The sequence below is a fragment of the Kogia breviceps genome, chromosome 3 (genome assembly GCF_026419965.1).
Source record: "Kogia breviceps isolate mKogBre1 chromosome 3, mKogBre1 haplotype 1, whole genome shotgun sequence".
Lineage (NCBI taxonomy): Eukaryota > Metazoa > Chordata > Mammalia > Artiodactyla > Physeteridae > Kogia > Kogia breviceps.
This window is the reverse complement of record NC_081312.1, coordinates 86,948,095-86,961,067: the sequence shown is the minus strand read 5'-3', so window position 1 is coordinate 86,961,067 and position 12,973 is coordinate 86,948,095. Positions and strand designations below refer to the sequence as shown.

Sequence of the window (12,973 nt, the reverse complement as noted above, 5' to 3'; positions counted from 1 at the left end):
GTGGCACGATATTATAAAGATGTGAATTCCTCAGATAATAACCTATAAATTCAATAAAATTCTAAATAAAATCCACATAGGACTTTTCATAGAACTTTATAAATTGATTTTAAAATTTGTTTTGGGGCTTCCCTGGTGACGCAGTGGTTGAGAGTCCACCTGCTGATGCAGGGGACACGGGTTCGTGCCCCAGTCCGGGAAGATCCCACATGCCACAGCGCAGCTAGGCCCGTGAGCCATGGCCACTGAGCCTGCGCGTCCGGAGCCTGTGCTCCGCAACAGGAGAGGCCACAGCAGTGAGAGGCCCACGTACCGCAAACAAACAACAAAAAACCCCACTATTCTAAGGGGTAGGCTTTAAAATCATAAGCTGATCAACTCTGTCTAAAGACACTCAGTAGACAGGAAACAAAATATACCTTTCTTAAATAAAATGCCTAATAAACCCAAAGCATTTAACAATATTCTGTTCAAGTTTCTTTGAACCCTCATACCACTTTGACTCTTTCAGCACTTAGCAAATTCTGCCTTTTATTATAGTTATTTCTGTATAGATCTTAAGCCCCACCAGTACATTAAATATTCTAAGAGGCCAAGCACTTGATCTTATCACCCTTGTATTCTTTTTTTTTTTTTGGTACGCGGGCCTCTCACTGCTGTGGCCTCTCCCGTTGCGGAGCACAGGCTCCGGACGCGTAGGCCCAGGGGCCATGGCTCACGGGCCTAGCCGCTCCGTGGCATGTGGGATCTTCCCGGACCGGGGCACGAACCCGTGTCCCCTGCATCGGCAGGCAGACTCTCAACCACTGCGCCACCAGGGAAGCCCCACCCTTGTATTCTTATATATGGGCACATATGTCTTGCATTTGGGCACGTGCTCAATAATGAGTTGACATTTGCTGTACCAAGAAATAATTAGATGTTCTCAGATGTGACTTTACATACAGTTTTAATCCAGCAACAATTTTCACCGAGCTTAACGAAAAATACTTTAAAAGAAACTGATTTAGAACTTCCTTGGTGGAGCAGTAGTTAAGAATCTGCCTGCCAATGCAGGGGACACAGGTTCGATCCCTGATCTGGGAAGATGCCACATGCTGTGGAGCAACTAAGCCCATGCGCCACAACTACTGAGCCTGCGCTCTAGAGCCCATGAGCCACAACTATAGAGCCCACGTGCCACAACTACTGAAGCCCGCGCACCTAGAGCCCATGCTCCGCAACAAGAGAAGCCACTGCAATGAGAAGCCTGCGCACTGCAAGGAAGAGTAGCAAGCGCACTGCAAGAAGAGTAGCCCCCGCTCATCACAACTATAGAAAGCCCGCATGCAGCAATGAAGACCCAATGCAGACAAAGAAGAAAAAAAAAAAGAAAACTCATTTACTTCAATGGTTGCCCTTCTCTTACGAAAAAAATATAGATCATTAGTTAGAAATGGCAACTGTGGGGATTTAGGAATATACCATATAGTATACAAAGCTGTATGCCCTGCACCTTGCAAAGTGCATACTGCACTTACTACATATTTATTTTATTTTTAAACAATATTTATTTATTTATTTGGCTGCGCTGGGTTAATTGAGGCATGCAGGATCTTCGTTGCAGTATGTGGGCTCTTTTAGTTGCGGTATGTCAGCTCTTAGTTGTGGCATGCAGGATCTAGTTCCCTGACCAGGAATCAAACCCTGGTCCCCTGCATTGGGAGCAAGGAGTCTTAACCACTGGACCACCAGGGAAGTCCCAGTACATATTCAACAAATGTTTACTGAATTAATGTAAAATGTGAGGTACTGCTTTCCCAGATTTTGGAACAAGGATAGGGATAACAATAATAGGGTTCAAGTAGTCAATAATTTCTTCTAGCCATACCTGTAACCACAGCAGAATTTTCCTCAAGCATTTCTAGATAAGAACTTGTTTACCTAGTATAACTTTAAGTGAGCCGCATGTATCTGGGAAAAGATAAAATAGGTTAGCTGCAAAGGGAAGTGAGATTTTTTTTACTGTACCTGATCTAAAATTCCAAAGAAATTAAAAGGTCTCTTAGGCCCTGGATTTACGGTGGCATCCAAAGAGATGAAAGAATAGTTGCCAAAGGGAGTACTGTGGACGTAATGGAAAGAGCCATCCCTACGTACAGCAGAATATTTCCTAAAAAATACAAGACAGGAGAGTTTTAGTGCAATCATAAAATGACAGGATGAGTTTAAATTCCTGCCCTAATATCACACTATATTTTGCCTCCCTTTGAAAAGGAAATTTCCATGATCTGACAGAGAAATACACAAAACTAGATCCACAATGGATACATCGATTAAAAGAAACTTTAAAGATTTCCTCCCATTGTCTCCAAAGATTCAGGCAAACATATTCATGTCACCAAGCAAAGCAGAGAAGTAGGTGGCTAATTTAGGTGGTCCACTAAACATTCTGAAAGAGATTAGTCAGAATCCAGGGAAATGGTATTTATCAATCATTAAAAATTTTAGTGAGGGCCTTCTAAGCACCTAGAAGAATTCTTGGTATAGTGAGATACAACTGTTTACTTCTTGAAACAGGACTGCAAGAGGCTTAAGTCACAATAAAGCCTTGCAAAGTTGAAGTCATCAAGCCAGGAGAAAAATGTTGAGTCTGGGCCAGTAAATCTTTTATTGGTTCCTTAAAATATATTGAAAACATACACAGGGTACACATACAGTAAAGAAAGTCCTCACCACCTTAAGTATCAACAGTATTCAAGTGTCCAGAAAGTTGGAGAGTGAAGAGCAGGGAGAAAGGATGGGTAACAGAGTACACAGCGTTGGCACTCATTAAGTATTTGTTGAATAAATGTGAAAGAAAGTATAGATTATATTTGGAGTATACATTTATTATTCAAATGTCAGAACATTATAAGAAAATATCTAACTGTCTTATATGATGTTTTAGCTAAGAGCACATATGAAAAAAATACAAATAAACTTCTAAAATTTAATGTGCTATCAGGGAGCTATGTTTAAGTAACAACAGCCAACAAATATATCATAAATAAATATATTATCATAGATATTACAGTTAATAGTCAATTAGCTCCTCTTGGTATTTTTTGAATTTCTATTTCAGGGCTTTTTCCTCATTAAAATTTGTATTTATATTTTTCCTGCTTAGTTTGTTTTCAGAGTTATTCTTCAGGATCTTACAATCTTACATATGTTGTTTCCTTTCCTACATTTTTGACATATTAAAATCCAACTATCTAAAATAAAATCCAGCTACTTGAAAGCAGAGGTTAAAATACACAATAGTTTTTGAATTCTGGATTTTGGCATCTCTGAGGCATTGCAGAGATCAAGATTTAACCTTAAGATTTTTTTCCTTGATATTTCCTTGATATTTCTGTAATGTCTGTATCTCTAGCAAAATGTCACATATTAAATCCGGATAAAGTTTAGGTGGTTAGAAACAAAAATATAAACGTAAGAAACTTTAAAGTGACTAATAATTTTACCCTCCCAATAACTAATCAGACCCTAAGTCCTATTGATTCTTTGAAAATGTCTCTTAAGCCCATTCCCACAGTCGCCATCAAAGATACAAAGAGTTAATAAGAAGTGAAAGATTTTCATCTCTGTCCTTTTCCTTCCTCACATTAACAAAAGAGGACAACCTCCTCTTCCAAGTTAAGGTGACTCTAGTTATATGTTAACCAATGCTTTTTGACCTAACATCCTCAAATTCATGTCACCATCCCCATATCCATGACCCTTTTTCAGACAGGTATGTCTTATATTCATTTCAGGCCTTTTCCTTATGATGATTAGACTGCTGCAGGATTCTTCTATTTGGTCTACACAACTCTAACCTCTCCCTTTTTCTTTTTACCCCTATCCCTATTTTGCTGTGTGTCTGCCCTTTATAAAATACTACGTTCACTGTTACTTATCTCCTAAGGAACCTATACTGGATCATAAACTATTACCCATCGCATCTAAATTTCTGTGCTTGTCACTTGACACCTCCATAAACTGGCTCTACACTATCTATCCAGTGTCACACCAATCCTCAATATGAACCTTTATTCTGGTGATAGCAGTTTCCTTACTGCCCCCCAAAAGCTCATTCCAGCTTTCTTAATGTATTTTAAAAAATTTTTAATTTATTTATTTGGCTGCATCGGGTCTTCGCTGTGGCACACAGGATCTTTTAGTTGTGGAATGCAACTAAAGCTCTGTTTATACTGATCCTTTCAAAATATACCCCTCAGAATTTCTTACTTCTCCAAATGCTACCCGTCTTTTAAGACTGGACACAATTTTCACTTCTTTTACAAAGTCTTCTCTAACTTGCAGCTAGTAGATAAGTTCTAGAGATCTAAAGCACAGTATAGTACTTATAGTCAACAATACTGTATTATAAACTTCAAAGTTGCTAACAGACCAGACCTTAATCATTCTCACCACAAAAAAAGAAACAGTAACTGTGTCACTTGTGATAGGGTTATTAGCTAACCCTATGGTGACAGTCATATTGCAATATATAAATGTATCACATGAACACACTGTATACCTTAAACTTATACAATGTTATATGTCAATTATATCTCAATAAAAAATAAAAATAGGGCTTCCCTGGTGGCGCAGTGGTTGAGGGCCCGCCTGCCGATGCAGGGCACACGGGTTCGTGCCCCGGTCCGGGAGGATCCCACATGCCGCGGAGCGGCTGGGCCCGTGAGCCGTGGCCGCTGAGCCTGCGCGTCCAGAGCCTGTGCTCCGCAACGGGAGAGGCCACAACAGTGAGAGGCCCGCGTACGACAAAAAAAAATAAAAAAATAAAAAATAAAATAAAATAAAATAAAAATAAAAAATAAAGTCTGCTGTATGTCCACCCCATGCTAACCTCTGCCTTTCCTGATTTCTCATAGTGATAATTAAGTGTAATAAATAATCTAGCATTTCACAGCCATTCCTTCATGTTCTTTTTTTTTTCATGTTCTTTTCTAATTGTTTCCTGAACAATTTTTATCTCCCTTAGCTAGACTTACTTGAAAGTAGAGGCCATATTTTTTAATATTAGCTCTTGTATTTCTCACACTATTCAACTAATTATAGTCTCTTAAGACTTGCTACTTGACTGACTGACAGTGTAAAACAAAGCTACTGAATACCCCGGAACAGAAAGTGAAATTATAGCCAAAAGAAGAATTCCAATACAGTGAAACTAGAGAATGGGCTTTCTAACTCAAAGATCCTTTCATATTCATGGCCTTTTTCATATTCATGCACCTAAAAATTTCTTTAATATTTGTATGACATACTGGACAAAGCAGCCAGGGGTGAACAACTGGGCTCTTCAGCCACCCCAGAGGCTAAGAGAATCAGTATCTCAGCATTCTTAAAATCCACAGTACTCTGGTTGACAAGCTCTGATCTAAACGATTTTTGCTGTGCATCAATGGCAAAAAAAAAAAAAAGTCTGTATAGAATATTAAAAGTACCATTAGTCGACAAAAAGAACTAAAGTATATGAAATTAAAAGAATAAAAGGGACTTCCATGGTGGCACAGTGGTTAAGAATATGCTTGCCAATGCAGGGGACATGGGGTTCAATCCCTGGTCCGGGAAGATCCCACATCCATGGAGCAACTAAGCCCATGCACCACAGCTACTGAGCCTGCACTCTAGAGCCCATGAGCCCCAACTGCTGAGCCCACGAGCCACAACTGCTGAGCCTGCATGCCACAACTACTGAAGCCCGTGTGCCTAGCACCCGTGCTCCACAACAAGAGAGGTCACTGCAATGAGAAGCCCATGCATCACAATGATGAGTAGCCCCTGCTCACTGCAACTAGAGAGAGCCCTCATGCAGCAACGAAGACCCAATGCAGCCAAAAATAAATAAATAATTTTTAAAAAAAGAATAAAAGGAAAGAAGAAGTCCAAGCAAACAAAAAATGAATCACCAAAATAATAATAATAAGCTAAAAGGCTCCTTTTCTAAATTACCAGAGGTTCTTTTCTCTGTTAAAAAATGTTTTCACCCATTCAGTGAATTGATTGCACCCTCCTTGTAACATACTCTACATTGTGGTCTGTCATCTGTTCATTACAGTACCTGTAATAATTCTCAACACTCTCCAGACTTGGAATGTTGAATGCATCTAATTAAAAAGAAAAGAGCAAACATCATCTATATTAAAAAGAAAAATGCAAACATGTTAATGACTAAAGAAAAATGACAATTCTTTCAATAACACTTTAGATGATAGATGCCAATTAATTAGATTGGCATTTAATTTTAATTTTTAAAACTTGATAATAGAATTCAGGTTATCTGGAAACTTATCTAAAGCACCTAGTATACTGAAGAACAATAAATATTTTGAATTATGTACTACTCAGAATAAATCAATTTGAAGTTATAAGACTGGACCACTGTTGCTGCTGTTTTAATTGTGTGATTCTGGAAGCCAGGAAGGACTGGATTCATGCCTGATATATGGATCCATGTCATGGGCTTCTAAACAGCAGATGACTTTGATAACAGGGCCAAAGCCCCTCTTTTCTTTTTTTTTAAATTTAGCATCTTTATTGGAGTATAACTGTTTTACAATGGTGTGTTAGTTTCTGCTTTACAACAAACTGAATCAGTTATACATATACATATGTTCCCATATCTCTTCCCTCTTGCGTCTCCCTCCCTCCCACCCTCCTTATCCTACCCCTCTAGGTGGTCACAAAGCACCGAGCTGATCAAAACCCCTCTTCTTAAATCTTAAAAAAGATTCAGTAACAAAGAAGTTATATAATGGTAAGGGAAAAGGTTAAGGGCATCATAGAATACTTATCTGGAAATATAATAATTTCATAGAGCTTGATTGCTTGGTTGCAATAGCTAAAATTGTTTATCAGCTTTGACTTCCAAGAATCCACTACATTTCTGATAACCTTAGAAAGTAAGCTGCAAGCTCAATTTAGGCCAAAAGCAATATTATTGTGTATATATTCCTCTTGCTAAGAGAACAATTCTGTTACAGTTAAATCTTCTTTTTTTTTTTTTGGCAACACTGCATGGCTTGTGGGATCTCAGTTTCTGAACCAGGGATTGAATCCAGGCCACAGCAGTGAAGTACCGAATCCTAACATTTAGACGACCAAAGAACTCCCTATTATAGTTAAATCTTAATAAAGATTTATATATATATATATATATATATATACACACACGCACACACACACATATATACCATAAGCATTTATGCCTATACAAGTCAAATTAAATGATTATGAACTCCAAAGGACTATTCAAATTATTTAATCACTAAACTCCATTTGATATTTGTTACTTTAAATATGTCAGTAGTTTGGCTTGGAAAACTTTAAAAATGTATACAGATTTGCTTTTATTGCAAAGAATTTGACTTGTACCCTTAATTAAGATCAGGGAAAAAAGGGAATGTAAACATACCAGAGAAAGTCGTAAGCCAGAATCCTAATTTTAATTTATAATTTCTAGCTGCTTTGTAAGAACTATAGTTGACCCTTGAACAACACAGGTTTGAACTATGTCAATCCACTTATATGCAGATTTTTTTCAATACATACGTACTACAGTACTACTCAGATCCTTGGTTGGTTGAATCCACAGATGCATAGGGCCAACTGTAAAGTTATAACTGAAATTTTGACTGCTTGGGGGTCAGTGTCCCTAACCCCCACGTTCTTCAAGGGTCAACTGTTTTTATAAAGAGGGATTTTTCCGATCTAACAAATAGCTGTGTATTTCAACAGACAGAATTTTAAAAGATAGCTTTTAAAAATATATATAAATAGCTACTCATCAGCAATGAATAATCAAGTGAAGCAGACAAATGAAATACTTAAGTAACCAATAAGAAAGTCAACCTTTATGAAACAAACAGATCTACCATCAGGACTCTTGGAAAACAGTTCAATTCCTTATTAACACAACAATCATAATCTGAAAAATGGGAAGGGGTTATCCATTTCTCTCTCCATGCATATTGGGATATATTTGTAATTTTAATTTTTAAATATATATACAGCAAAATTCAATCTTTGTGATGTACAGTTCTATGGATTTTGACAAACAGAGTCATGTACCTACCACCACAATCAACATACAGTTCTATTACCCCGCAAAATTATCTCATGATGCCTCTTTGTAGTCAGCCTCTCCCTCCATCTTCAATCCTTTGCAACCACAGTTTGTTCTCTGTCTATAGTTTTGCCTTTTCTTGAATGTCAAATAAATGGAATTATACAGTAATATAGACTTATGGGTTTGGCTTCTTTCACTTAGCAAAATTATATCTTTTTAAACATTCATCTGCATGGATTTTGCTATATGCTTTTCTTCCTTGTAAAGAAGAAAGAAACCATACGAGTTTCCCCCTCAAGGTCTAACAGTGACATCTGAAGTTTTAAAATCACATATTGTAGTTGAATTTCATAGTTGTGGCCTTTAGTATATCTAAGCTTACGTTACAATGTCCCATTTTGTAATTTTACAATGTAAAGTGGAGAATCTAGGCTCCTGAAGGAAAAAAAAAAATCTAGTCTTAATTATAACTGGGACTTGACTCTTACCATGATTTCCTTTGATATCGAGCCACTTGGTTTTTTCCATGACCCTTGTCTTCTTCAGAATACCCTGGTAAGTTTGCCATTCTGCCTCTTGCTGCCTAGATCCCAAATTTTCCTTTGTTTTGGCGTCTGTCAGGTCTCCTGTAGGTTTATGTAAGAATTGAATAACAATGCAAAATAAAGCTGGGCTGGGGGTTCAATTTTTTTTTAATGCACACTGAAGAACAAAGATATTTAAAGTACTCAACATGTATTAGCATAACCACTTATGAATCCATCTCTGTCCAAAGCAGGCCATCGAAAATAAGATTCTCAGCACGTGCTTTATTTGTTTCTTATAGGTTAGCAAGTGCCTATTTAACCTCCTGTGATATTAGAAATGGGTTGTGAAAAATGTATCTTTAAAGGGAGCAGTACAGGGCTTCCCTGGTGGCGCAGTGGTTGAGAATCCGCCTGCGGATGCAGGAGACACGGGTTCGTGCCCTGGTCCGGGAAGATCCCACATGCCGCGGAGCAACTAAGCCCGTGAGCCATGGCCGCTGAGCCTGTGCGTCCGGAGCCTGTGCTCCGCAACGGGAGAGGCCACAACAGTGAGAGGCCCGCATACCGCAAAAAAAAAAAAAAAAAAAAAAAGGGAGCAGTACAAAATGCATCTTGAGATTCTGATGAAATGAAAACTCTTTAATAAGAAATTCCAACACTTTGGGAAGGTGTAAATATCTATGGTAACCTTATTTTCCAAACCCCAAATCAGGATATGTGATCTGACCAAGTATTATTTTTACAGCAAGAAACAATCTGAAAGGTGTAGTTTGGAAAATGAAATACCAAAATTTCTGGGAAACTAGACAGACATTTGAAATTGAGATTGTCCATAAAATGAGGACTCCATCATATCAGCAGAGGTGTTTCAGTTCGGTGGGTGAAAGATGAATCCCCCAAGAGCCAGGAGAGATGCTCCTTTAGCTTCTTCTCCAACACAGTTGGGAGCAAAGGGTTTGGGGTTTGAACACTCTAGGGAACCAAGTCACAGAAGTACCAAAGGATGAAAAAAAAAAAAGTGTCCTGAGTTACTTGAAGCCTCAAACAACTGACAATATAAGATTAATACTGTAAAGGGCTTCCCTGGTGGCGCAGTGGTTGAGAATCCACCTGCGGATGCAGGGGACACGGGTTCGTGCCCCGGTCCGGGAAGATCCCACATGCCACGGAGCGGCTAGGCCCATGAGTCATGGCCACTGAGCCTGTGCGTCCGGAGCCTGTGCCCCGCAACGGGAGAGGCCACAACAGTGAGAGGCCCGCGTACCACACACACACACAAAGATTAATACTGTAAAGAAAATGATAAAGTTAAGAAAAAAAGAAGAGGAGGAGCAAAACTTTTCATTTCTGGTTAAAGGGCTTTCTCTAAGTCTCAAATCCAGAGCTGCAATAACAACAACAAAAAACAGATACGGCAGACGCAACACTAACACGAGAATCATGAGCCTTGCTTCCACCGCTTGGACGAAACCTTGCTATGGCAAGTCATTTAGCCCGGATCTTGACTCAGTTATCCAAAGGCAAAGGAAATTATACTATCCTATCTCCTCTACAGGAGGAGGACTCACCTGAGGCTGTGGCTCAAGTTCTCCTAACGTCCCCAATTTAAAAGCCTGCAGCCCTGTCTGCATTCTACCATCCTGACCACAGAACAACATGGCAGCAAGGCAATCCTCCCTACCTGTTGCTAGGACGAGAGCTGGTTGAATGATGTCAATAGCTTCAGAACAGAACTTCTCTAAGTCTACAGCTCTGCCTGGATCGCGAAACCTGCTCAGGTGAATGTCGGATATCTGCCAAAAGCAGGTATTAAACAGAGATATCTGAGTCAGGAAGAGGCAGCATGTACAGACGACCCAGCGGCTCTCTCCGGCGGAAGGAAAAGGCAAAGACGCAGTGCATCAACGAAACCCCCAGGGAAGGACGGAGCACCAACCCCCTCTCCCCCAGCCCAGAGTGTGGCCCCAAACAGGAGCGGGTCGCGACCCCGTGGAAACTGCTGGCGTCTCACCGTGCGGCGCCAGCTCTGCACCCACCCAGCCCCGGCCTGGGCTCCCGCTGCGTCACCTGCAGACCCCAGAAGATGTTGCTGGCTCCGAGGCCCGGCGCAGGGTGCGGGCTCCGGGGGGTGCGGGGCTGGGGCAGTGGCGAGGGCGGCCCGGCCAGGCCGTAGTGCTCCAAGAGCACTGCCGCCAAGGTCGCGGCCGCCAGCCCGGCGACCACCCTGACGGCCAGAGCTGCGGCCATTCCGCCCGCCGGGGCGCGGCACTCGTGTGCGGGGTCGGAGCAGGGACCCGCACCGGGACCGATTGGTGCCCCCCCTCCCCGGGAGCTGCTCTGGCCGCACTTCCGTACTCTATGGTCGCGGGGCCTACGGCGCCGGTCTGGTCAGGTGGCGCTGGCACCTGCGCCTGGCTGTGCACCTGCAGGCCGCCCGCGGCTCTGGGCTTGGTTTGCTAATGCAATGCGGGGTAAGGAAAAAAAACCTTGACCCCCAGCGCCACTCGCAGTAGCCGTGGCGTGGCAGGGAAGGAGCCCGGATCTGGGAGGCGGAGGCTACCGTCCTGACTCCGCCTTAGTCAATCATGCCGGACCTCGGTGATCGGTTTTCTTGCAAACCAGAGTTAATACCTACCGAGCGTACTTCACAGGGTTGTGGGAATCAAAGTATGTATGAGGACACCTTTTAAAAATTGCTGCACACATGTGGCAGGTGTCTTTCTCTGGTTCCTTCTGATTATTAACAAAGTCGCTCCGTAGGTTTTCTATAGATTTAATCCGTATGCTTTGTGAAAGTTGTTTTTTCCTAGAACTGATTTCATGTGCACTTGGTTACATAATAGTCTAATACGGTGGTGTGCCATTCATTTAATACATTTAAAAATACTTCTTATGGGCCAGGTACAAGAGAAGAATTACATTAGGGTCCTGCCCTTAATTTATCTAACCATTCCCTTATTGTTGAACTTTTGGATTGTTTATTATGTTCTGAATAAACATTTTTGAATAAACATGTTTTGAAAAACATTCTGGGTAAACATATTTCTGTTCTCAATAAACAGTTTTATATGAATACAGCCCCCTTTTTAACCCCTTTTTGAGTTATTTTATTGGGCTGTGTTGCCAGTATTTAAGTTATGCCTATTTCAATTCATTAAATATTTTTTAGTACCTTTGGAATTCAAGACATTGATCTAAGCAGAAAACATAAAGAAACATAATGGTAAGTAGCTAAAAAGTTCACTATCTTAGAAGTTTATGTAGCAGAGAGAAATATACAAATGAGGTTGAGAAGAACATGCCATTTTGCTACAAGTGACATTGAGATATAAAAGCCTAGAGGAAGGTTAAAACCTGGAGAGATCACTTCTTTGGAGAGACTCTGGAAAAGTTTGATTAAGGAGGTGGCATATAAAGGACAGATAGTATTTCTGAGTGGCAGAGATTGGGGGCAGGGTGGGGAGAAGCAGTTTCCACCAGGACCTAACAACATGAACCAGAACATTAAGGTGAGAAAATGCAGGTCATGTTGAAGAGACAGAGTCTTCCTTATCCAGGGGTTGGACATCTGTGGATTCAACCAACCCATGGGGGTGTGGAAGCTGCAGATACAGAGGGCCAAATTTGGGACTTGGGCACCCAGTGGTTTTGGCAGTTGGGTGGTGGGGGGTGGAAGGTGGGGACAGACTTCTGGTACTGAAACAGGAGGGAAGGGTGCAGAGCACAACTTTTAAAAGAATGACATAGCTGTTGAGGATACAACAAAAATTGATTAGAACCACCTAGGTCCAAGATGGTGGGAAATTTAACTTCCAGTAGACCTTGAGCCTCATTATATGCTCATTGTAATACATTAGCATGCTAAATGACACACCACACCCACAGGCGCCATGACAATTCTGAGGCTGACCATAAAAGGCCAAAAAGTGGGCAGAGGCCCAATTCCTGGAAATCCCTGCTTTTCCCCCCAAATAGTTGAAATAATCCTCCCACTCATTAGCCTATGAAATTACCCAGCCCATAAAAAACTAACCATGCTTTGGGGCCACTCCCACTTTCTGAGAGGAACTACATTCTGTCTTTGGAGTGTGTTTCTCCCATGGCCACTCTCACCTTCTGATATGGACCACATTCTGTCTATGGAATGTATATCTCTAAATAAATCCACTTCTTACCATCACTTTGCCTCTTGCTGAATTCCTTCTGTGCTGAGACATAAAGAACCTGAGTTTCATTAAGTTCTGAGACCAGGTATGTGATCTCAGGTAAAGACAGTGGGTTCGAGTTCCAGCCCATGGGTTCAAGTCCCAACCTGAGTTTTTGCTGGGTTCAAATCCCATCTGAGTTG

At 41.0% G+C, this 12,973-nt stretch overlaps 1 protein-coding gene across 11 annotated transcripts in view; it reads right to left on the bottom strand.

The window, feature by feature from the left end:
- TMEM62 (transmembrane protein 62) overlaps window positions 1–11,189 on the bottom strand; it is a 35,628-nt gene extending 24,439 nt beyond the window's left edge. For 2 of the 11 annotated variants that reach the window (XM_059059482.2, XM_059059483.2), the window contains exons 1-5: window positions 10,693–11,189; window positions 10,307–10,418; window positions 8,587–8,724; window positions 6,092–6,137; window positions 2,011–2,152 (exon numbers count right to left, since the gene is read on the bottom strand). In XM_059059482.2, coding sequence (XP_058915465.1) covers window positions 2,011–2,152; window positions 6,092–6,137; window positions 8,587–8,724; window positions 10,307–10,418; window positions 10,693–10,872 — 618 coding nt within the window. In that variant the 5' untranslated portion in view covers window positions 10,873–11,189. Of the gene's footprint in view, window positions 1–1,870; window positions 1,954–2,010; window positions 2,153–6,091; window positions 6,138–8,586; window positions 8,725–10,306; window positions 10,419–10,636 lie in introns of those variants that run through there. The other 9 variants (XM_059059489.2, XM_067029092.1, XM_067029093.1 and 6 more) reach the window with 9 other exon arrangements.
- Between the last annotated feature and the right edge of the window lie 1,784 nt (window positions 11,190–12,973).